The sequence below is a fragment of the Nematolebias whitei genome, chromosome 13 (assembly GCF_014905685.2).
Source record: "Nematolebias whitei isolate Nwh7 chromosome 13, NemWhi1, whole genome shotgun sequence".
NCBI classification, from domain to species: Eukaryota; Metazoa; Chordata; class Actinopteri; order Cyprinodontiformes; family Rivulidae; genus Nematolebias; species Nematolebias whitei.
In genome coordinates, this window is record NC_056510.1 from 10,843,637 (window position 1) to 10,868,561 (window position 24,925).

At 39.0% G+C, this 24,925-nt stretch overlaps 1 protein-coding gene across 1 annotated transcript; it reads right to left on the minus strand.

Annotated features, from left to right (window-relative positions):
- Window positions 1–1,278: 1,278 nt before the first annotated feature.
- Window positions 1,279–23,617, minus strand: traf3ip1 (TNF receptor-associated factor 3 interacting protein 1). Its single transcript, XM_037686108.1, has 14 exons — window positions 23,597–23,617; window positions 22,179–22,340; window positions 19,513–19,629; window positions 18,978–19,376; window positions 18,821–18,898; window positions 17,672–17,747; window positions 17,399–17,419; window positions 15,302–15,389; window positions 14,561–14,647; window positions 12,114–12,249; window positions 12,000–12,036; window positions 11,802–11,878; window positions 1,862–2,079; window positions 1,279–1,444 (listed from the first exon to the last, which is right to left on the minus strand). The coding sequence occupies exons 1-14, from the start codon at window positions 23,615–23,617 to the stop codon at window positions 1,279–1,281; spliced, it is 1,683 nt and encodes a 560-aa protein (XP_037542036.1).
- Between the last annotated feature and the right edge of the window lie 1,308 nt (window positions 23,618–24,925).

A 24,925-nucleotide genomic window follows, 5' to 3' on the forward strand; every position in this document is an offset into this window, starting at 1 on the left:
AATTATCAGAAGGAAGTGGAGAGCAAAATTGTACCCAATTAGACTTAAAGAAGCAGAAATGTGCACAAAAAGTGGAAATTATCTTAAAAAAAAGCAGACATTTGCAAAAAAATAAAAAATAAAACAGCTGAATAGTAGCTAAAATAGCAGAAAGCTTAAATTATCAGAAGGGAGTATTGCTGAATTAGGCTTTAAGTGAGAGCAAAAAAGTGAAATTAGCTGAAAAAGCTCAAATTAGCATAAAAACAGCTTAACAGTACTCGAAAGAGCAGAAAAAGCTGAAACTTCCAGAAATAAGCTGAAATTAGCAGAAATAAGTTAGAAAAAGCAAATAAAAAATGTTGTAGTTAGCAGAAAGAATCTGAAAGGAGCACAAAACGTCTGCAAAAACAGAAATTAGGTGAAAGTAGTTGGGGAAAAAAAGTTTAAATTTGCACAAGGAAGCTGAAGCAGAACAAAATGTGAAAGGATCAGTAAAAGATTGTAAACAGATCTAAAGATATGAAGGATGACAAATGAGCTCAATTCATTTTCTACGAGAAAATAAGTGGCAGAAAAAGCAAAATGTTTCAAAAAAGCAAAAGTTGCATGAATACCAAAAGTCAGCACGATTGTCCTGAAAGAGCTGAACATTATGATTTGTTGAAATAATTTGAAAACTGCAGGACGAGAAATGCGCCAAAAAACGTACAGAAGAAAAACGGATCAGAATAGTGTGAACGCTTCATAAACATTCACACTATTCTGACAAAACTAACAGGACCCTCCAACTTATTAAGACACTGTTTTAACCAGCTGATTGTGTCAGCAGTTTAATTAGTCTAAAACCTCAAAGTAAATGCAGTTATATCTACAAAACGATCATAAAGCCAGCTAACAGTGAAGTTTTATGTCAACATTCCAAGATAAAATAGTGTACAAAAGCATGTTTCTCCTCCGTACAAAGAAAAGTGTACAGTACATAGTGGTTGCTAAATGTGCCTTTACCCAAACATTCAGAACGCAGGAGGTTTGCTTCGACCAAAAAGGCACAAAATTTACAAAACTAAAGCCGAGTGGCATCAAGACCAATGCAGACAGATGAAGCTCAACCTTTAAATGGTTTTAGAATAATCTAAAACCTCTAAAGCACAGCATGGCTCCATTCTGTACTTGGCTTACAGGTCCCAAACCTACGAGTTCAGTTTTTGTCGTTACCCCTGAAATAAATGACCTTAGATTTTTCCGGAACAATTAAACGCTGACGCCTAATATTCAGAACGTGTTTATGTTTGTCGCTCAGGTTCTGGAGGAGAAGTTGATCCCAGTCACCATTTTCTGAATCTTCTCCTCGTTCTTCAGTATGTTGGACTTCACAGCACAGATCTTATCCTGCTGGTCTCTGATCAGCTGCTCCAGCTCAGCCAGCTCTGCCTTCAGAGGCTCCACGGCCCGGTCTGTGGCTCTGCAGCACAAATACAAACACGTCAAAAGGTTTTTTATTGTTTATTGTTTACGTGGAGTTCTTAGTGAACGTTTGTTTGTCTCTACGTGGTCCTGTGATGGACTGGAGACCTGTCCAGGGTGTACTATGTCACACAGTGACTGCTGGATATGAGCACCAGTGACCCCCGTGACCCGAAAAGGAAGAAGCAGGTAAAGATGACGGATGGATGAAGTTGTTAGATGCTCCACAATGCAAACAAGTGAATTGTAGTTCATAGCTGCTAAATGTGAAATTATAATTTAAAAATTTAAATGTATTTCTTTTAGAAAGCACGGTAAACATGGAGTAGTCAAGCAGTCGTGAGTAAAGGTGATAAAAAGGTGGGTCTGTAAATGAGTTGGTGCAGAACTTCTTCCTGCGGAGCAGCGTCCTCACCTCTGCTCCTGCAGCAGGGCCTGTGCGTGCTCCTTGTTCTCCTGCCGCCAGGTGTGCAGCTCAGTCTGCATGGCGTCCATGTCCTCCTGGATGTAGTCCATGATCTTCCCCAGAGGCAGGGAGCTGCGACAAACCAACTGGATGGACGCGCGAAGCCGCTCAGTCTCCCTGCTCATCATTTGCCGCTCTTTCTTCTGTGCAGGTTCGGACAGCAAGAACTGAGAAGTGAAGGATGGGAGACACAAATGTTGAAGCTCAACTTACAGTCAACAATTAAAAGCCTTTATCTTACAGTTTTACTGACTCTTTATATTTGGAAAGGGCCTGTGAAGCAGATTTAGATGTTTTAATGCTTCAATCATAGACATGTTTTAAATGACTAAACTCTATACAAGAAGACAAAAAGTTAAAGTGAAGCTGTCACAATGTTTGGTTGAAGTCCCGCCCCTTTGTGTAAATTAACAAGACGTTGTTCTTGGTAAAATAATAATAATAATAATAAAACACAAACACCTCAGAAATTATCTTTATGTTTTAACTCTGGATTTATGTATTTATTTGATGCATTAAGGTCAAATACTGTAATTTATTTAATAAGTTTAGCTGTAATTAGATTTGAAAGCATTTTTTAAAAGGTGACATGTGACACCATCATTGTGCGCAAAGGGAGTGGGCGGGGCTTAAGCCTCCACATTGATCTTTTTACATATATTTATGCATATATGCAAAAACTCCAGTATCACATGCCCTAAAACCTTCATAGCTACTTCCAGTATTCAAGGTCGGTGCTCAGCTCTAGTCATTTGGTCCCGTGCACCTGCATTTTTCTTTACTTTTATGTGTAAATGTATTTATAAATTAGTTTATTTGGTATTTTTTGTGCATGTTCTCTCTGTGCATGCGTGGGTTTTCTCCGGGTACTCCAGTTTCCTCCCACAGTCCAAAAACATGCATGTTAGGCTGATTGGTAACTCTAAATTGTCCCTAGGTGTGAGTGAAAGAGTGAATGGTTGTTTGTCTCGTTTGTCTCTATGTGGCCCTGTGATGGCCTTGCGACCCGTCCAGGGTGTACCCCGCCCCTCGCACAGTGATTGCTGGACATGGGCACCAGCGACCCCCGTGACCCAAAATGGAATAAGCGGGTAAAGAAAATGGATGGATGGATGGATGGATGGTATTTTTTGTTGTGAGAGCAAAATGTCCTCAATGTGCAATGTTGCAGCTGAAACGTAGGTAGATATGAACACTGTTTAGACTAGGTGTATTTCCAAAAAGCAGAAGTAGGCATGATTGTATCTAGACAACATGTGGCATAGAGGCTGCACAGCTGCAGAAAGAAAAGCTCTGCAGAGAGTGGTGAAGGCTGCACAGAAGTCTGTTGGAGTCAGTCTCCCCACCATCACAGACATCTACACCTCCAGATGCAGGAAGAGAGCCACCTGCATCATGAAGGACCCCACTCACCCAGCACACACACTTTTTGCCCCGCTCCCCTCAGGAAGGAGGTTGAGGAGCATTAAGTGTAGAACCACTAGACTGAGGAACAGCTTCTACCCTGAGGCTGTTAGACTCGTGAATCTCTAACCAGAATAATCACTGTGAAAAATCACATCATGTTGCTGCTGATCTGTTTCATGTTGCTGCTGATCTGTTTCATGTTGCTGCTGATCTGTTTCATGTTGATGTGTTCATGAGTGCTCATCTGCTCACACAGACTCATGTTCATGCTGCTGTTCGACGTAATGTTTTTATGTTATGAGTGCTTAGTGTATATTTAGCTGATGTTTTTCTTGGTTCATATCTTAGATCTTACTACTGTTTTTCTTTTACATTGTTATTGTTGGATGTAACTGGGACCCTGTGTACATAATCTTGTTCCACCACATGTACCACATGGGATGCGAATGACAAATAAATCTCTCTGACTCTGAAAATAAAATACCATATAGCGTGTTATAATCTTTATTTATTTTTATTAAAGATGATGTCGTTAGACAACATTTCTCACATAAATCTATCAAACAGCTGTGAGAACACAGAAATCTCTTGTGTGGCTGTAGACTAAAATATAAACTCTCTTTAGAAATTCTGTCTTTGCCAGAGAGGTTTCAGATGCCCAGAACCAGAACCAGAGAAAGGATATACTTTGTGGTTTAAGATTTCAAGGCTAAAAAGGTTATTGAGGAATTCTACCAAGCTAGCTGTGCATACAAAGATCAAACATGCTGCTGAATTGTCTTGGCTAATGTAGGAGGACTGGCTGACTGCTAGCAGTGAATGGCATGCCACTGAAGGAGGGGGAGGAGGAAGAGGAGTGGAGGTTAGCTGTATCCCAATTACACTCCATCCCTTGATGGAGAAAGGGAGGGGAACGTATCAGTAAAGGAACTCCCTTGGCAGAAAGCAAACCCAAAGATGTTTGCTCAGCTGGAAGCCTGGAAGTGTGTATGTGTGGTGAAAGTACTCAGTACTCCAAACCTAGACACATACATACACACCTACTTACAAACAGAACCAAAGAATACGACGAAGCACACAGTGAAACACACAAACCCACACCCACAGTCTTGGTCTTGTTTATTTTAGTAACCGGCTGTGGCAGTGGGGTTATTTTACTACAGTATTGAGTAACAACTATTACACTTCTGTCTCATTTCAAGTTCAACACGGGGCCCAAATTATACCGTTTGACCCCGCAGATGGGAGCACCTGTCCCCACGAGGCAGCAGAATCCATACGGGGAGTGGAGTGGAACCTAAATGACAGCTTCCCCTTCAAAACACACCATGTGTCATGGAAACTGCTACGCTTGGCATAAAAGACGAACCTTTCCTTATCAAGTCAACAGGAGTGGAGGGAGAAATCGCAAGAATGTCACAAAGTTTCTTGTCGAAGCAAACCACAAAAAAAGTAAATAAATAAAAGGTCTTGTGAATTTTTCTGGCAAAATTAAAAGCGAAGACGTCCGTACCACTTTAAATCGTCTGTGTGGCAGCAGTTTAAACAAACATAGCAGGTGCTACGACCACACGCTGCGTCAATCAAGCCGTGTGGTGAACGCAGCTTCTGCAGCCTCTGCAGCTACGTGCTGAGAGGAAGAGTCTCTGCTGTGCATTTATTTAGAAACAGAACAAACTCATTGCCAAGTTCACATAGTGATTTTTGTAGACTTTGAAGATAAAAAATAAAATTTTTATCTTTTGGTCTTCTGTTTTAAGCGGAAAAGAGTCAGTCAAACTTTGAGGTGTAGAACTAACCTGTATAAATAAAGGTTGAATGAAACCTGACTATGATCAAATAAGCAAATGTTTCTTTTTGTTGTTGTTTTGATGACCTGTGGTAAAATACCTTCAGTACAAGAGAAAAGGTGACAAAAATGAAAAACATATATATTTTTTAATTTTGCCCTTGATTATAGGCTTTCTAAGATCTTAAGAGACTTGTGGAAAATTAGACAGGAGTTTTTTCTTAAAATTAATAACGTCTTAATGTAATAACGTCTTATTTAAGCCCTAATTATCAAGCAGCTCGTGGAATAAATCAAACAGTGAATAAATTCAAGTCCTGACAGGCAGCTTGAGCACACAGACTAATCTGTAGAAATTATCTTATTAATGTTTGCTTCCATTTCTATTCAGGAAGCAAGCGCACATTTCTGACTCCCGAGTTTGAGAGTGTGAAGGTTGAAATGCCTCAGCTCTGTGGTCCCCCCCCCTGCACACCCCGACAAGGTGGGTGGCTTTCCACTGGGTGCCATGAACCCTGCAGCTAGACAAATACTCTATGGCTCATTCGACCTAGCTGTGGTTTTGGTCTACATGGCCTAGACAGAACTCACGGCTTCGTTCTGTTTGCTGTCCCATTGCTACTTCAGCCCCCTCCCACTCCCTCCCGTCTGGCTCTTGTTGGAAAATAAAAAACTTGGTGTGAAAACATAACCCCTTGCTCGTGTGCACTCTGTCTTGGTAGATATAAATCACAGCTTTACGGAGGTCTCTGTTGGGGTCTACAAGACCTGCGCACCTCTAGATTTCCTTTTCTCGCCCAGATCACACAACAATATTTAGACGTGGTGACCACGGGGGTGGGGGGGTAGGAGGGATTGGGTGGGACCTGATGAGGTGATGCTGAAAGAAACATAGAATAAAAATAAAAGAACCCCAAATTTCAGTTTTGTATCCAAAGCATTTCCTTGCAGACTGACATATCAGGACAACATGTGTAATGACAGCAACATATTTGTTGTGGGGATTTTTTTTAAACTTTAACTAAAAACTCTGCCGTCACGTTTCATTTACAAGAGAATGAAAATGCTGCTGCACACAAAACACTCGAAGGAACGGTTCAGTGTGAAATTCACCCCATCATCACACGCCTAATTTCCTTCATTAGGAATTGTGTCCTAAGATGTGATTTATAGACTGCTTTTGGGGATTTTCTGGGGAAAAGAAAAACATTCTTCAAAGTATCCTTTGACAAGAAAAATGGAACTCAAGCAGAGAAACTGTTGATGCTATAGCAACCTTTAGGGTGTCATTAACTAGGAAAACAGAAATTCAGGACACAGGTTCTCTATTTTCTTTTAGAAAGAGACTTGTTCAAAACTTTTTTCTTCTTTTTTATGATAATTACTATTATTCTATAACATTAAGTTAGGTCAAAATACTAAGATCTACAATGAGTTGAAAGGCCTTTTAAGAACGTTGCAGTGATGGCAAAGGAAGCAGTTTGTTCATGAATAAAAAAGGTCTAAAGAAACAATTAACTCAAAGCACAATGTTGAAACCATCAAGCTGTATGAAGTAAACATTGAAACTAAAACTAGACCTAGTATTCCAGGGAAAAAAGTGTACACTGCACATGCTGTTCATGTCACAGTTTCAAACTAAGATCATCTTATGCTTGTAAATGATATTATTATTATTATTATATTAAATGATATTATTATTATATTATGTCTCATGTGATGTGTTAGCTTTCAGTGCAAGTGTTGAGGATAACTCTTAGCTACTACTTCATTAAATTTAAACTCAATATCTGTAAATATATTATGAATATATATTGTTCATGCTCTATAATCCAGGTCAAAATCCAACAAAGTTAATTCAGCTCTTCGGAACCGTTTTTCTTTTTCTCCTCAGACTGATGAAGTCCTTTGGATGAAGGGCGAAATGTCTCAACTAAAAAAGATGAAACAGTCCAAATGACCTGACTGAGCTTTGCTGGATTATGAATAATAGCTACAACTATTTTTCTGTTGGATAAAATCGATTAGCTGTGGTGACTATTTTAAAAAGGGTCATCTCCAAAGGTTACTGAATTTTTTGCGGTATAAGTCGCACCTTTTTGCATAAATTTGCAAGTCTTGCAACTTATACATCGAAGCGACTAATATATGTTTTTTCCCATATTTATAAGGCAATTTTTGGCTGAGATCTGACGATTTAATTAATTCTGACATGGAAAATATTGAACACTACCATTTTCAGCCACTAGAGGGCCCTTGACTAATATGGCAAGCCAAGTGTCTCATTAATAGGTAAAAGTGGCTATTAATGACACACTTGGCTTGCCATAAAAAGCCATCTTCGTCTCGCTCTGGAAGTCCTGGAGCAAACGTCAAATCAGCTGCATTTCGCTGCCCAGGAGAAATGCAGCTGATTTGACCATTAAAGTGCATTTATTAAGGAAAAGTTCAACGGAGACACACCTTTGCTATAGTTTCGAGCAAACAAATAATTGCTTTTATGTGTTGATCTTGTTACATTCTTGTTAAAGTCCTACCGTGCATGCTCCCGAGGCCGCCATTTGGCAGCCAACCAATTTTTGGCACAACACCGGCACGTATTTACGGGTGGTCATTGGTGACACGTAACAAACACGACACGTCAGCGGTGACGCATAATAGATGAGACTTATACAGCGAAGCGACTTATTAATGTTTCTTCCAACTTATTAGACATATTTGGACCGATGCGACTTATACGGCGGTGCGACGTGTACGGCGGCAAGTATGGTAATTAGCTGTAGATGTGCAACAAGTGGTTACTTTCGGAAAGTTTCATTAAATGGTAAATGGACTGTACTTATATAGCACCTTTCTACCTTATAAAGACACTTAAAACGCTTCACATATAATCTGTGCCCTCATTTACCCATTGATACAGAACTCTACTAGATCTGTTCAAAGAGTAATCAGTGCTTCGTCACATTCATACACCGATGGGACACACATCACAGGCAATGAGGGGTTCAGTGTCTTGCCCAGGGGCACTTGGGCATGTGACTGTTGGTGGAATCAAACCCCCAACTCTTGCATTGGAGGACGACTGCTCCAACCACTCAACCACAGCCGCCTCTTAAAATATATTCAGCGGTTCATGAATTAATTTGCTAACTAAGTCCAATAGTTGATGGCAAAGTTTTAAAAACAGCTCTTAGTAAGTTATCGTTTTGTTCTTGGGTTACGCTTTGAATGTTTTTTATTAGTTCAACTCCTTTGAGTATTTAATTATTATTAGTTATCATTTTTTGTATTGTCTTTCTCTGCTGTAAAGCACTTTGGTGCAGCTTTTGTTGTTTGTAAAGTGCCATATAAATAAACTGGCACTGACACTATCGACCCTTCACCTTCAGCAGCACGCAATGACAAACTGTCTTTTTGTTTCAGTACATCGTTGATCATCAACGACCACAACTAATGACTTTTCCAGATCTTCTGGCTGCTGGTGTCCACTTGGACAAACGCACGCTCAGAGTTTTTACAGGGTGTTCCTGAAGAAGAACGGTCTGAAAGCTGAGCAGGGAGTGGAGCATGGAGTAAAAACTGGCTCTGGACATTGTTTATTGGCTTCCTCACTGTTTTTCATAAAACGACTAACTAGATAATAAAAATAGTTCAGAGTCAGTGAAGTGAGGAGAGAAGCTCTGAGGTTACAGGATGTTGTAAGAAGGTCACATTAGGCCCCCTGGGGAGACAAAGGAGATCACCACCCTGATGAACCGAGATTCTTCTAGCAGACCATAAACTTTACAGCATTAAAACTAAATGGAAACGTGGTCTGAAGAGATAAAACTCATGAAGAAATGGCTTTTTATTAAATGGGCTTCTCTTAAAGTTGAACAAAAATCCTCTAATGTGTCAATATCTGCAGAAGTAACATGACTAACCCAATGTCGCTGGGTCATTTCCTTGTTTCCACAAAAAAAAAAAAAAAAAAAAAAGGATCGCTGGATGTTTATGAAGACACAAAGGTCTGCAGAGAGGGGTATTTATTTTCTTGACAAGTCTGCAGAGAGTATTCTGGCCCGTCTCCTCCGTGACTCTCACTCAACAGCTATCCATTTGTGTGCCGCAGGGTTTATTTTTACATTACAGCCCTTCATCAAGGCTAATTTGATGGGGTAAAGAGACGGGGGACGGGGGGAAAGAAAGAGTACACAAAAATTCTTATGAAAACGCAGCTGTTGCAAAGGGCAGTTTCTGTCTAAATAAAAAAGGAACCATCTTGAAATAATATACAATTCTGCCTAGCGCGTCAGGATGAGGGGTCACCCCCATTAATACGCAGCAAAGATTCAGTCGCACAAAGGGTGATGGCTGTATAGGAATGACAAAGAACAGAATTAGGAAGAGTAAAATAATTATTTATACACAATTATTCAAAGGCTAACCTTTTAATTATGATATCAAATCTGAGTTGGTTATGACTCATTCTGTAAATATAGGCCATTATTAAATCAAACAGAATGAGGAAGCTCAATATTTACATTTTTGTCTGTGTTTTACTGTTATTACAATTAAAAAAAAGAGAGAAATTGCTCCATTAAGCTGACCTCGCCACCCTTTCATGTCAGGAAGGAAGTCATTATAGCTTCTTATGCAGCTGACCAGGCGAGGCCAGTCATGATTGAGGGGAGACGTAAAGAGTTCACAGCATCTCTGAACAGACATACCTGCTCTAAGCTTCACCTACAGACTAACAGGATGCCATGATACCCTGAAACGAAGGCTTGGAGGCCCTGAAAATTGAGGAGGCTGCATTAAGAAAATTAGGATAATCTCTACAGGGCTGTGCTCGTGTTACTCAAAGAGCTGTTTCTTTTACAATCGAGTCACGTCTGTTCGCATGTGCAGTCAAACTGGAGATCGAAGTACTTGGATATAAATAAACAACAAACCCACATGCACAAACTGATAATTGTTCAATCTTGTGTCTGTGAATTCCGGACAAGCAATTTTGGCTTGTCAGCTTTAGATGCGAGTTATGAGGGATGATGTCTGAGGTTGCAATGAGGAAGAAATAGATCAGGGTCCTTTCTGCACGAGTGACAGTCCAAAACAGTGCATCCATCACAGTCAGGGTGGTCAGCTAGGATGGGATGCAGGGAGATCATGCTTGAGTGAAGTGGACCACCCAAAGCAGACGGCATACACCACCTCACACCACGGAGTTCAGACCAAACTGTGGGCTTCAAACAGTTTTATACTCCAAATACTGATGAACGAGCACACCCTTTGGCTTAGACAAAGGCTTACAAAGAGGAATCTATAAACAATGGCATTAATGTGTCATCATCAATAATATCAAAGAGATGAAAAGGTCCACTATTCCTTGAAGAAAATGCATATGGCCCACCACCTTTCATGCTAGAGTTTAAGAATAAAATCATCTTATGATGAAAAACGACAGTTAGTCATTTTGGTCAGGTGATGAAAATATTGTTATGCACATTCTTATGCAAGAGACTGTGCTCAAAGTGTGTGTTTTGAATGACTCTCAGCTACTCCCTTACTAACTTTTAGCACAAAATCAGTAAAAAAAAACCAATAATCTACAGCGTTTTTTTTGTGTGGAGACCATCTTGAACTGGTTTTTCCTCCAAAAGTTAATAAGTTCATCAAACACTGTTCAGTCCGGTCATCTGGATGGTTTCTGTGTTTTGCTGAGACATTTCGTTCTTCATCCAAAGGACTTCATCAATCCGAGGAGCCACCAAACAAACGGAGTCCCACAAGCAGCACACACCCATAATGGAAAAAAAACCACTTTGGTATGGTTGCCTCAGAGGGGTTGATGGTGGAGAGGGTTGGCCCCAGAAACCATCTTATCAACTGGGTTTTTCCATTACGGGAGTGTGCTGCTTGTGGGACTCAGTTTGTTTGTGGCTCCTCGGACTGATGAAATCCTTTGGATGAAGGACGAAACGTCTCAGTAAAAAGAGAAACCGTCCAGATGACCTGACTGAACATTGTTGGATTTTTACCTGGATTATTGCGCATGACCTTTGAAGTTCATCTAATGATGACTTTCTGCAAGCTTCAATAAAAACCATCAGGTTGACGAGATGGACAGTACATGGACAGACACAAGCAAAAGCATCATCGTCCACCTTCACCTTTTGTTAGAGGGTAATAATAATATTTTGCTGTGTACTGAATATTTACTGAGCAGTAGTTTCAAGATTAACAAACTCTAAAATCTTGTTCCCATGACTTGAAACATGTTCTCATTGTGCCGAGAGCAGGAAAGTCTATAACGATAAAGATTTAAAATGCCTAAAATGTTGAGCAAGCCATTAAAAAAGGCTTGTTTTGCTCCAGACATCTAGATGTGTGTATTAATTGCGTGTGGTCTTTTGGGGGGGGCATACTCTGGTTATTAGCCCTTCAGCTCCACTGAAAGGGAACATTTTTGCAGTTTCAAGGCACAGCAATTACACCTCTCCACTCCATTTGTTTACATGGTTCTGCTGATAAAAGCCAGCGTCGCACTACGTCTGTGGTTAAAAAGTGTTCCCTGGGAGCAAACTTCCCAGAAAGAAACTGGTGGAGACATTAACCTGAGTATTTAGTCACACACACTAAGTTTGGAGAACTGGACTAATGTTGCCCTCTAGTGGAAATGGAAAGAATGACTATTTTCTCTGGAGCGCATACCTGTTCTTTAGATTTTGGGGAGGACGGCACCAATTCGTAGTCTTTTTTGGTCTCGAGGATCTTTTTCACGAGTCCACCTGCAGCAAAAAATTCAATAAAAAATTGTTTCTACCACCAAATTTAGTATTTTCACAAGAAATGAAGAAAAGCTGTTGCGTTTTTGAAAAATGAAGAGTGTAAAGAAATGCTTCTGTGTACCGTGGTTTTCTTCACCGTCCATTTCTTGTCCGGATTCCTGCAACATGATTATTAACAAAAGTCTATAATCTGTTTTATGCTATTTGTATTGATCATGATGTTCATGTGACCTACTCTCATGATCTCAGGAACATCAAGGGGTAGGGGGGCTGCTTCCTCCACAAGGAAGTGCTCATCTTCATCCTCCTCATCCCCTGGCAGCTTCTTCCCATCTAATATGACAGGTGCTGAGGTCTTGGCACTTGATAACCTTAAGGACATGAATGAAATGTGGAAAAATATGTTTTATTTTTACTTTCAGTCACTGCTCCTGTTACGAAGTGTGTTTACTCTGTATCAATTGATAGTCTGGATCTTTAACAACAGTTAAAGAAGTACAATCTAAACAGCTCCAATTTTGAAAAAGCTGGGATGTTGTGTAAAATGTAAATAAAAACAATAAATCTCAAAATCCATATTTTATTTACAATAGAACATCGAAAATATACCACATGTTTAAACTAAGAAATTAGACCATTTCTGGAAGACAAGTTAGGAAATTTAATTTATATGGCAGCCACATATCTAAAAGACAAGACAGGTCAAAAAAAAAAAAAAAGAAAAAAGATCTAATTGTAAGTAGTGTAAATAAAGTAGGTTAATTCAACAGGCTAGTATGTAGACTTAATATAAAAATAACATTTTAGAGGCTGAATATATCAAATGTAAAAATGGACAGTTGTTCAACAGTTAGTAAAAGCGACACCTAAAACAGAATAAAGTTCCTAAACAGAAAACTGGGAAGACTTCAAATATCACATCATCTGCAGATGATAACATCAAAAGATTTCAGGAATCTGTAGAAACCTCTGAGCTCAAAGGACACGGTGGGCCACTGCATTAAAAACAGGTCTGGTTCTGGACATCAGTGCACGGGCTCAGGAACACTTCCACTCGTCACTGTCTGTGAACACAGTTCCCTTTACTATCCACAAATACTGCTTAAAGCTCTATCATGCAAAGAAGAGGCCAGATGTGAACACCATCTGGAAATGCTCCCGTCTTTTCTCTTTTTGCAGATGATACAGCGGTGGTGGGATGCATCACAAACAATGATGAGTCCAGCTACAGGCAAGAGGTGGAACACCTGGAGAGCTGGTGCAGAGAGAATAACCTTCACATCAATGTGAAGAAGACAAAGGAGATGATTGTGGACTTCAGAAGGAACAAAAACACCTACACCCCCCTGAACATAAGAGGATCTGCGGTGGAAGTGGTCTCCAGCTACAAGTACTTGGGTGTACACATGAATGACAACCTCAGCTGGAGCAACAACACCACCAGCCTGATCAAGAAAGCTCATCAGAGACTCTACTTCCTCAGACGGCTGAGGCGAGCTGGTCTGGGAAGCTCAGTCCTCACCTCCTTCTACAGGTGTGCAGTGGAGAGCATCCTGTGCTCCAGCATCAATGTGTGGCATGGAGGCTGCACAGCTGCAGAAAGAAAAGCTTTGCAGAGAGTGGTGAAGGCTGCACAGAAATCTGTTGGAATCAGCCTCCCCACCATCACAGACATCTACACCTCCAGATGCAGGAAGAGGGCCACCTGCATCATGAAGGACCCCACTCACCCAGCACACACACTTTTTGCCCCACTCCCCTCAGGAAGGAGGTTAAGGAGCATTAAGTGTAGAACCACTAGACTGAGGAACAGCTTCTACCCTGAGGCTGTTAGACTCATGAATCTCTAACTAGAATAATCACTGTGAAAAACCATATCATGTTGCTGCTGATCTGTTTCATGTTGCTGCTGATCTGTTTCAATGATGATGTGTTCATGCGTGCACATCTGCTCACAGACTCATGTTCATGTTTGTGCTGATGTTCAATGTTTTATGTTATGAGTGCTTAGTGTATATTTAGTTGATGTTTTTCTTAGTTCATATCTTAGATGTTATTACTGTTTTTCTTATACATTTTATTGTTGGATGTAACTGGGACCCAGTGTACATAATTTCGCTCCACCACATGTACCACATGAGGTGCGAATGACAATAAAGAAACTCTGACTCTGACTCTGACTTTTCTGGGCAAAGCTCATTTCAAATTAACTGAGGCAAAGAAGAAAACTGTCCTGTGGTCAGACAAATTAAAACATTTAATTCTTTCTAGAAATCACAAACACCACATTCTTTGTACTAAAGATGAGAGGGACCATCCACACTATTAGCTCAGAATATCAAAGCCTGCCTCTCTCATGGTATAGGGGTGCACTAGTGGCTTTAGTGCAGACAGCTTACACATAAGGAAAGGCACCAAGAATGCATACTAAAATAAGAGGGGATGCTTTACAATATCAAATATCGTCCTCTTCCCCCCCAAAAAAAACGTATAATTTCTTAGTTTCAGCATTTGATAAAATGTGGGTTTTTGAGATTTAAAAATAATTTCATCCTTTTCTTGTTTTACATTTTCACAATTTCTCAAAATTTTCATAAGTGGCGTTGTAAATTCACTAAGAGAAGAAGTCAATAGTCGTTTCTAGACATCGGTATCATTAAATATTTAAAACGATGATGTCACCTCTCAGCTGGGGTCACATCAGTGTGGCTTTCCTGCCTCCTGATCCGAGGTGGAGCTGGGCGGGCGCTGCTTGGCCGCGATATCAGTCTGTAAAATAAATAAATAAAACACTACATTGAAAAAAAAAAATTTAATTTCTTGATCCAGCAGCTGGTTTCAGACCTAAACTGGTTTTCCATTTTACGAGCTGTTACTTTAATGGTTTGTGTAACACACAACAACATAGTGTTATGCAGAAATGAGATTTGTTATAACCACATTAAACAGTTCTTACTCTGGGAGGATAATTGTTGTGATCTCGCCAACATTCAGAATATAATAAGAGCTGCCTAACCAGCCAGTTGTAAACAATTAGTCAGCTGAGGAACAGGATGGTACAGTCTTTAAACTGTAAAACCTATCAGAGCGTCCATAAAAATATGGGACAAGTTCAGAAATAAAACTGACTAAAAATAATAATATTACAATACAACAACAACAAAACTGGAATTACCATTGTTCTGATTGTATCCAAACAAAAAGTGATCCGTCTGAGCCAAGTGTTTTACATATTGCATTATTAGGAGCTTGGTAAAGTTTAATACAGATGTTTGACAGGTAAATGTGAGCAGGACACGTTGAAAAAGGCAGTTTTTAAAACAACAGTTATACATTTACATCAGATAAAAACTAATTTAAAACACAAACTGTGCCTCTTAAAAGTGAACTCCCAAACTCAGTAACAGCTACAGCGTTGCACACCTGGAAGTTGTGTCTGGTGGTACTGAGGGTCCTTCAGTGTCTCCGTTTTCCTGCGGGACGGCTCTCTGGGCTAAAAGAGCATCTCCATCTGTGAGCGAAACACCGAACAAGTGATCAGCTCTGATCAGAAGAGTTGAGGTGAGCGGAGTTCCACGCTTTATTTAACTTTATATACCGGTACCCAGGCATCTCACGAGTTTATATTAAAGCCTGGATCTCCACTCCAGACAGTTTTTTGAATTGACGAAGCTTCCCAGATGGGAAGCAAAACGCCTTCAGCTACAGAATAGAAGCAGAGTTGTTTTTGTTTTCGTACTTTTTGTAAGAACCAGGATTAACCTAATCGAACACAAAAACAATAATAAAAGCTCTAGTTAGATGACCATCTTAAAATTCCCTCCAACCCTTCATGTGCCTGTAAAAGTCAAATTATTATTTCAAAATCTTGCCTCTGCACCGTTTAAAGTTTCCCCTGATACACAGGTAAACTCATAGAGACTTGGCGGCACCTTCGTAAGAGTTGGAGCATTTATCTGACCACACCCATTCATGATGGCCAAAGTTAAAAAAAAGTTAAAAAATTTGGTAAAAAAATGTAATGGAATTTGATATTTCACCATTTTTAATTGAGGACTGCCTAGTATAAGGCAGACACCTATTATTATCCACATGACAAGGGTTTCTTAACTTTATGTATTTATTAGGGACTGCCTAGAAAGGCCCATATAATACTGAATTCAAATCTAAAAATTCAAGATGGCCACCAAAGCTACATTTAAATGGCTTTAACTCAGCTATTTTTACACATATAGAGCTGCAATTTGACGAGGTTGTAGTTGAGAATGTTCCCCATCACATACTAACTCCAAATCCAAAATGGCTGTCTTCGCTAAAAGGGAAAAAATATAATAGCTCAGCCATTTTTCGAACTATTCAGCTGATATTTGGTGTATTGGCAGCTGAAAATGATCCCTAATAGACTCTGACTGCATATCAAAAATCCAAGATGGCCGCCAGAGCTAAAAATGAAAAAAATACTATAAATCAGCCAGTTTTAGTGATACTAATATTTGATGTGATGATAGCGGAGAATGTTTCCCATCAAATACTGAATCCAAATCAAAAATCAAAGATGGCTGCCTTAGCTAAAAGAAAAAATGACTATAACTCCTTGAATTTTTGCCACATTGAGCTGAAATTTGGTATAGTGGTCGATGAGCGCAAACTCAAACACATATTACCATCAAATAAATGTTTAAATTGGAAGCAGTGTGGCAGTCCCCATCAAAGTTTCTCCAGGAACTTTCTAGTATCCCAGTTACTAAGCAAGCTCTGTTGTTTAATGTATTTTAGAAGAGATTAATCTCAACAGACTTAGACCAGCTACATTTAGTTTTACAAACTGGCTTTGTAACAAAAAAAACAAAAAAAAACATGCTAACATTTTTATACTCATAAACTTAGCTTTAGACTTGTCTGAAATTCCTAAACCATGAGATTTTTGTTACTTCTTGCAAACATCTTTTATCCAGGCGTGCCCCCTGCGCACCCAGCCCAATTTGGGTTGGGTATGGAAGATGAAGACCAGTAAAGCCCATGACATTGTCTCCAATCCAGAGCTTTACAAATAAACCTGACTGACTTGCTCTGAGCTTGAACAGACAAAAATTGCTGTTCTTAATTACTCTGAGTCATTCAGTGGGTTACGGCATTTTTCTTTATCTTATACAGAAATCTGGACAGTCTGGAAAGACTGACTGGGTGAGGTGGCAGTACCGGTCCTGTACCTCTCCTCTGTCTCCTGTCTTATCCTTTAACACACCTGTACCTCACAACAACAATCTTGTTTCTATGTGGTCTTTAACATTTCCTTCAGAGTGTTAAACTTACAGAACCGTGATTTGGTCTGATAAACACGTGAGGACATTGTCAAGTCAATCTATCGGCATTACTGCACATGACCACAGATATGCTCAAGTCATCTTTCAGATAATGTAAACCAGTTGACAGCATGGAAATAAATATTACTTGAATTCGAAAAATGCTTTTGTATTTTTCTGTACAAGAACACTCATAGGAGTGAACGAAAACTCTCACCTCCTTCACTGTCTGAGTCATCTTTTGAGAGAGAGGGAGAGATAGAAATAGAGAGTCATTATAAAAATAATGCACAGTTTCAGCATGAAGAGATTAATTAACTGTCTCTTTGGAGCATTCATACAAAAATATGTACCAGTAGTCCATTTTTCTAACAATTATAAGCAAATAAAATACTATAAAATCAGCCTAGATTTACTATAAACCCTGTCAACGATACAGGATCAATCTTCAGAATGTATGTGAAAATAATAAGGTGTTAGTAGGCATTACCTTGACCCATAGTCTTGGGTTTCCGCCTCTGTCCTTTGGCCGATGAAGGACGAGGTATTCTTGTTGAACTGTTAGTCTGCCAATTAAGAAAGGTAGTTTTTAAAGATGATGAGGAAACAGGAAGTAAAACACAACCCGGTCCTGCTCTGTACAACTTTCAACTCAACATCCGTCACTGTTATTTTACAAAATACACATTTGTTTAAATGTAAAAAAAAAAAAAAAAAAAAAAAAAAAAGACTCGATATTGAAAAGACAAAGTTTAGTCCAGGAACAAGAAACAGGACTGGAATTTCATGCAGAAGTATTGAAAGTTCACAAAAGATTACACTGAAAAAAAAAAAAACAATTAAACTAAGTCAATTTTATAAATTCTGTGCTGAAACCTGGAGTGGTAGTAGCGGAGACTCGACTTCAACACCGTCTCCGAGGGCTAACGAATCATGCAACATCTTTGTTTAAAACGTTGATACGTAAGGTGGCGAACGATATGCTTTCCTTCAAGGAAAGCGCCTTCTTTAATAAATATGGCAGCAAAGATCAACTATGCACTGAGAAGTGTAATTTAATTCATCTCGTTGTGTTACTGATGACAGAAATTGTTTTATACTTGACGGAAAACTCATCACACAACTTCCAACCTTAAATTGACCATCCCAAATCCAAATGAACAACTTTAATCATTACAAACTTTAAGTCTTCCTGTTCTAGTTAAAAGTCTACATAGACCTATTTTTTACATTTTAAATAACACGTGTGTGCAAACGTTGACTCCTCTAGTTTACAGTAACATTCTCACCTGGTTCTCATCTACTTCTGTGGGCTGTACAGACAGAGAGCGCGATGGTATAATTTCAGTAAACGTTGCATTATTCACAACAAAATAAAAAAGATAAATTAAAGGCTGTTCAACACTTAAGCCCATATACCAAAACCTGAGCTAATAGCCATGCTAAATGTATTGCACCAATAAATTCAGATTTGTTCTGAATGTTCAGGCCTTTGCTCCACTTGTCATTTATAAGTTTTATTACCTCTTCATCTGGTTTTGGGTCCTTGCAAGAAAAATAACATTTAAATAAGAGTTTATTACAGTGTATCCAGAAGTCCGTTCAGTAAACAATTCAAACTATAAAAGAAAGAACTCACTGCTGGCACAGTTTTGGCTGATTTGTTACTCTGCTCCTCAGGACTGGATTTCTGATGTGGTTCTTCTGACTCTCTGACCTGATAATGTATACACAGTTCATGTAAATAACATTTTTATGACTAATATTTAGGATACGAGTAGGATTAGGAGGCATACCTTGTCATTCCCACTCCCTCCACTTTTGTTTCTGTCGTCCCGGTCTTTGTGTCGCTCTCTGTCTTTGTCTCTTCGTTTCTCTTTGTCTTGTTCCCGGTTTCTGTGCGAATCTCTATCTCGGTTTTTCTCCTTGTCTTTCTCTCGGTCTCTTTCTCGATCCCTCTCCCGGTCTTTCTCTCTGTCCCTGGCACGTCCTTTGTCTCGCTCCCTGTCTCGACTCTTGTCTTTGTCGCGATCGTTGGTTTGGTGGTCCTGCTCGCTGCGGTGGCGTCGGTCAGATCGCTCACGGTCACGCTGGAGTTCTTTATCTCCGTCTCTGTGCCGACTCTCCTGATCTTTGGGTTTGTCTGGGTCCTTCTGCTCCCGGCTGCCGCTGCGCTCCGTTATCATTTTCTTTTCCTTAAATCATTCATCAACAGAAATCTTAAAGGGACTAGCTCATAAAAATTAAATGCTAAAAAAAAATGACCAACAAACAAAATAAATGTATGACTGCAGTTTGTACAACAAAGATTCTAGCAGGAAGAGGACTCACCTCTTTATCCAGCTGGCGTTCACGTCCTTCCCTGTTCTCCTTGCCCTGGGACCTGGAGGCTTTTAGGTCCACTCTTTCTCCAGCAAGCACTCGCTTTACTGCTTCATCACTGGACAGCTGCAGAGCAAATAAAAGAAAATCATTTGTTGATTAAAAAAATGAATGTGGTTTAAATATTCAACAAGGATGGTGTGTGGATTACAGAAAAAAGCCCTGACTGGTAAAAGCTTCTCTAATGAAGTGTGCAACAAAAATGAACAAGGAGAGCAAGAGCACTAATTACTGTTACATGTTCTTTAAATTTTACAATAATAAAAAAGTGTTTTATTCGGATTGCGTGCCAGCATGTAGCAGCATCTGACGAGTTGTCTTTCAGGTTCAGGTATCTTATTGTCGTTAAAGATTTATAATGAAATTCAGAGAGACTAAATTCTCTTGGCCATAATAAGTGCAAAACAACATAAAAAAGAATCGAACACAAATGAGCACGGTGGCACAACTGGTAGAGCTGCTGCCTCTCAGCGAGAAGGTTGCCGGTGCAAATCCCGGTCCGGGGGCCTTTCTAGGTGGAGTTTGCATGTTCTCTCCGTGCATGTGTGGGTTTTCTCCGGGTACTCCGGTTTCATCCCACAGACCAAAAACATGCATGTTAGGCTGATTGGCAACTCTAAATTGTCCCTAGGTGTGAGTGAGAGAGTGAATGATTGTTTGTCTTATTTGTCTCTGTCCCTGTGATGGACTGAAGACCTGTCCAGGGTGTTCCCCGCCGCTCGCACAGTGATTGCTGGACATGGGCACCGGCGACCCCTGTGACCCAAATTGGAAGAACTAGATAAAAAGATAATGGGTGGATGGATGGATAACACAAATGAACTACACTCTTATTTTAATAAAATGCGAACAATGTCTAATCTGAAGAAAAAAAATCTAAGTATTAATATGAATAAAAATGTAAATTTGGGGAGTAATAATCACTCTCGACAATTTAGCTCCATCTTATATTGAAGATCTTATTATTTTATATGTTCCTAACAGAGCACTTTGCTCTCAGACTGCAGGTTTACTTGTGGTTCCTAGAGTTTCCAAAAGCAGAATGGGAGGAAGATCTTTCAGTTATCAGGCTCCTCTCTTGTGGAACCAACTTCCAGTTTCTGTCCATGAGGCTGACACGTTGTCCAGTTTTACGACTGGGCTTCAGACTTTCCTTTTTAATAAATCCTATAGTTAAGGTCGGCTTGGGTTTCCTGAGCTATCCCTTAGTTATGCCGCTATAGGCTTAGACTGCTGGAGGACAAACTGACCACATTTCTTCACGCTGTTACTGTCTTTACTTACTCTGCTCAACTTGTTTTGTATTTGTAATTGTTTTTTCTATGCTTGATGTGTTTTTGTCTTTCAGGTTCACCTGCACCCACATCTGGACCTGTCATTCTATGTTCGTCTGTCTCTCCTTCCTGTCCTCTCAAACCAGCCGGTCAAAGCAGATGGCCGCTTGTCCTGAGCCTGGTTCTACTGGAGGTTGCTTCATTTTAAAAGGGAGTTTTTCCTTTCCACTGTTGCCACTGTGCTTGCTCAGGATGGGAGACTACGACAAAGTGAAGATTCAATGAGTCTGCTGGATTCCTTCCTTAGAGAACTTTATTAATTGGCTTTTTATGTATGTGAATGTTCCTGTAAAGTGCCCTGAGACAACTTTGTTGTAAATCGGTGCTATATAAATAAACTGAATTGAACTGAATTAATAACCATGTCAAAACTGTCAATGGTTTTAATGCTCGAGTTAAATAAAAAAGAAAGGACATAACCGTGGCTAAAAATAATTACTTGTGTAACAGTCCTAAAAGACAACTGTCAACAACAAACCCAGCGCAGAGGTGACAGGGCCTTCTCTGTAGCAGGACCAAGACTCTGGAACGAGTTACCTGCTTGTCAGACAGGCCCCCTCCCTCTCGGTTTTCAAGTCCCGTTTAAAAACTCACTACTATTCAGTAGCTTTCAACACCAGAGGATCTATGTTTTGAATCTGTACGCTCCACACTGGTTGTCGTCATTATCTGCATCGTTTTTATGTCTATATTTCTGATTTACTTCATTTTGTATTTTGCTTTGTGTGTTACCTGTTGTTCTGTCTGTACAGCACTTTGGTTGGCCTTGTCGCTGTTTTAAGTGCTCTATAAATAAAATGGTATGGTACAACTAACAACTATTAAAAAAATATATATTAGGACAATCCCCTAAGCCTTTATAAATCACTTACTTCATTCACATAAGGCTATATTTCACACAAATAAATTAAAAACCAACAAGTGCCATCATTATTAGAAATATAAACAAGTTTCTTATTGTAAATATGTATTGCATAAGCTATACGAATAATATATTTACATCACCAGGAATTGTTTATAGATTCATTAAAAACAACTGTCCCCAGTCATCAGCTCATCTGTTTACACTCCATCTCTGTGGATTTAATTAAAATTTTTCAAAGTCCCCCCTGAGTCTGCTGAACAGTTTTCTCCACTGGACTACATTTTAATGTGAAAAACAAACACTGAATTGTATGATATATACATATACAGTCATAAACATACCTCCAGAACACTTCACTGAAGGCGTCAAGGTTTTATTTAGGTTTTACAGTGTGTGTGTGTTTAAACCACCAGTACCTTGTTGAGGCAGCACCTGCCGATGACCTGCAGCAGCTCGTTGGTTTTCTCAGGCTCATGTCCAGCAACAATTCGTGCAGGTTTTGCTGACGGTGACTCGCCTGTCACCATCATCACAACATCGATGGCTTTCTGTAGGAAGGCAATTTTTGAGTCCTTATCCTGGAAAAGCAATAAATTAATTAATTAATGAAGTGTATATGCGTGTATATACAAAGTACAGTCATAATTTACTACTGTAGCTTCAAAAATGTTCAATACAAAAACAACCGGACTTTATTTGTAACAGAAGACGTTTTGCTCCTCATCCCAGGAGCTTTCTCAATTCAAAGAGCAGTGAGTGAGGGGTTCAGGTATAAGGCTGAGATAAGATACACATACGTATGTAGATTGACAAATTACAACTCACACCTTAACAGTAGGGGTTTCTTAAGGTCTTTGTTACTCTAATTCACAGATGAGGCCCCTCTGTTCCTTATAACCTGAACCCCTCACTCACTGCTCTTTGAAATGAGAAAGCTCCTCGGACGAGGAGCGAAACGTCTTCTGTCACAAATAAAGTCCAGTTGTTTTTGTCTTGAACATTTTTGAATTTATAATGTCCTGGATGACTGAGAATCATCACCAGCTTACTACTGTAGCATATAAATGTACCCTTAAAAACAGATAAAACAGGTTTATGATTGGACTAGTATATATATTTTTTATTTAAATAACAATGTAATACAACCATCTTTGAAGTTCAGGTTCCAGTCATGTTAACAATTATTGGCTAAACTTTGGGCTTTGTGGCTAAGTTTAGCATGTTTTCCCCAGAAAGCCATATTCTGCTGCAGCAGCTAATGATGCCGTGTAGCACCTAGCAAGATGGCAGCACACATTTCTGCACTGTTAGTTGATCATTCCAGCATATTTCTCATTCGGTGACTGAACTAATTAGGATTATTGTTAACATATAATAACATAATTTAGTGAGTTATTCAGAAATGAGAATATGTAGAAAAAAATACATTCATTTAAAGAAAACGTTTTCAGTGTAATGTATATATATATCCATTCATACATGGAATCTAAATTTAATAAGTGGTTAAGTTTAAAAGAATCCAGAGAATCTGACAAAGCCAAAAACCATTAGGACATGGCTCCGATTTCTTTTGAGTAGACTGTTAAACATAAAGTAGCAGTTGTTTAGATAATCCTTTATCTAAAGTAAGCTGAGAAGATCTCATTGGGATCAGTTAGCGTGAGTTTTAACACCTTGACAACTACACTGTCATTCACTGCCAGACCTTCTCACTCTCAGTGTGTGTCAGGCAGAGTGTTCGATTACTCTACACACACACACACACACACTTTCAGGCTCAACAGTATAACCAAACATAAATCATTTCAAGAGTAACAAAGAGGAATCAACTTACCTTTACATTATCAGATTTCATTTCATTTTCTTCAAACAGGCCTTTCATAAAACCAGTGGTCCTGATCACCTGAAAGCCAAGAGGAAAACATTTTTGCTATAGATCATTTAACTCCTGATCCCTTCTGATAATTCATAAAGCTTAAAAATATAGCAAACTTTTAAATAAATTTTCTTGTTTTGATTTTTTAGGATCTTGATGAAAAAAACAAACTTATTTTGACTAGAAACATGTTTATTATGTGAATACAAAACTCTGCCTTGGACAAATTAATTACTGGATTCAGATTCAGGAATGTTGCAAATCAACATGAACAGTAATTCTAACCTTAATGAAATACAAATGAACCAGCAGTAAAATTTAACAGGTGAGGTGGCGTATGAGAATAAGATCCCATAAAATCTCTGTTTAGAAACACGATTTGTTTTCTGTTTGACAACTCATTTCCAAAGTGACTGTTGTGTTTAAAATCACAAGAAAAAATGTGTGCTAAAAAAAAAAAAAAACAATCTTATAGAAGAGTTTAGCTTGAGGACAAAGTATGTATGAAAGAATAATCACAGAGCCCAGTTTTGATTGTTCTACTATAAACTTGTTCTTGTTATAAACTGTCCAGTGTTTCGTATCTCCATTTATTGGAGTTTTAAGTTTAATTATTACCGAATTCCACTTTCATACCTTTTTATACCATCCATAGTGTAGTCTAATAAATGTATGCACATGTCTTGAATATCAACAATATCAGGTACAGGACAAATAAGAGCATTTAACTGAGACATCTAACTCGAATTACCATCGGTCTCATAATTAATTGTGTTTTATGGCACATTAAACTAAAAACTTGTTCCAGGAAGCAATTAAAACTGGTTTATAGCAAATCTTCTTGCCGCCTACTGATTCATATTCAGTTTAGGGTTGGGTTGAGGCAGAAGTTGCAGTAACTAACGTAAATGTTCAAGTACAACTCAGAAATGTAGGTGACAGATATTTGCACAGTTGCCAAATAGGTTGACCAAAGTGTTGTATATTATATGTACAAATAGACTATGTTAATTTAATATTGGACAAGTATGATCTAATGTTTGATTTGCATTTTTCTCATAAAGATTCTTCTTCTATATCAACACAGTCCATGCTCAGTAATCCAGGTATACAATCCAGCAATTTTCAGTCAGGTCATCTGGACAGTTTCTTTTTTTGCTGAAACGTTTCACCTTCCATCCAGAAGGCTTCATCAGTCAGGGAAACACACAACACAAAAGTAGTAAGTGGAGTAAGCTGTTTGGGGGAAGAATCAGTTTTGTGTTGTGTGTTTCCTTGACTGATGAA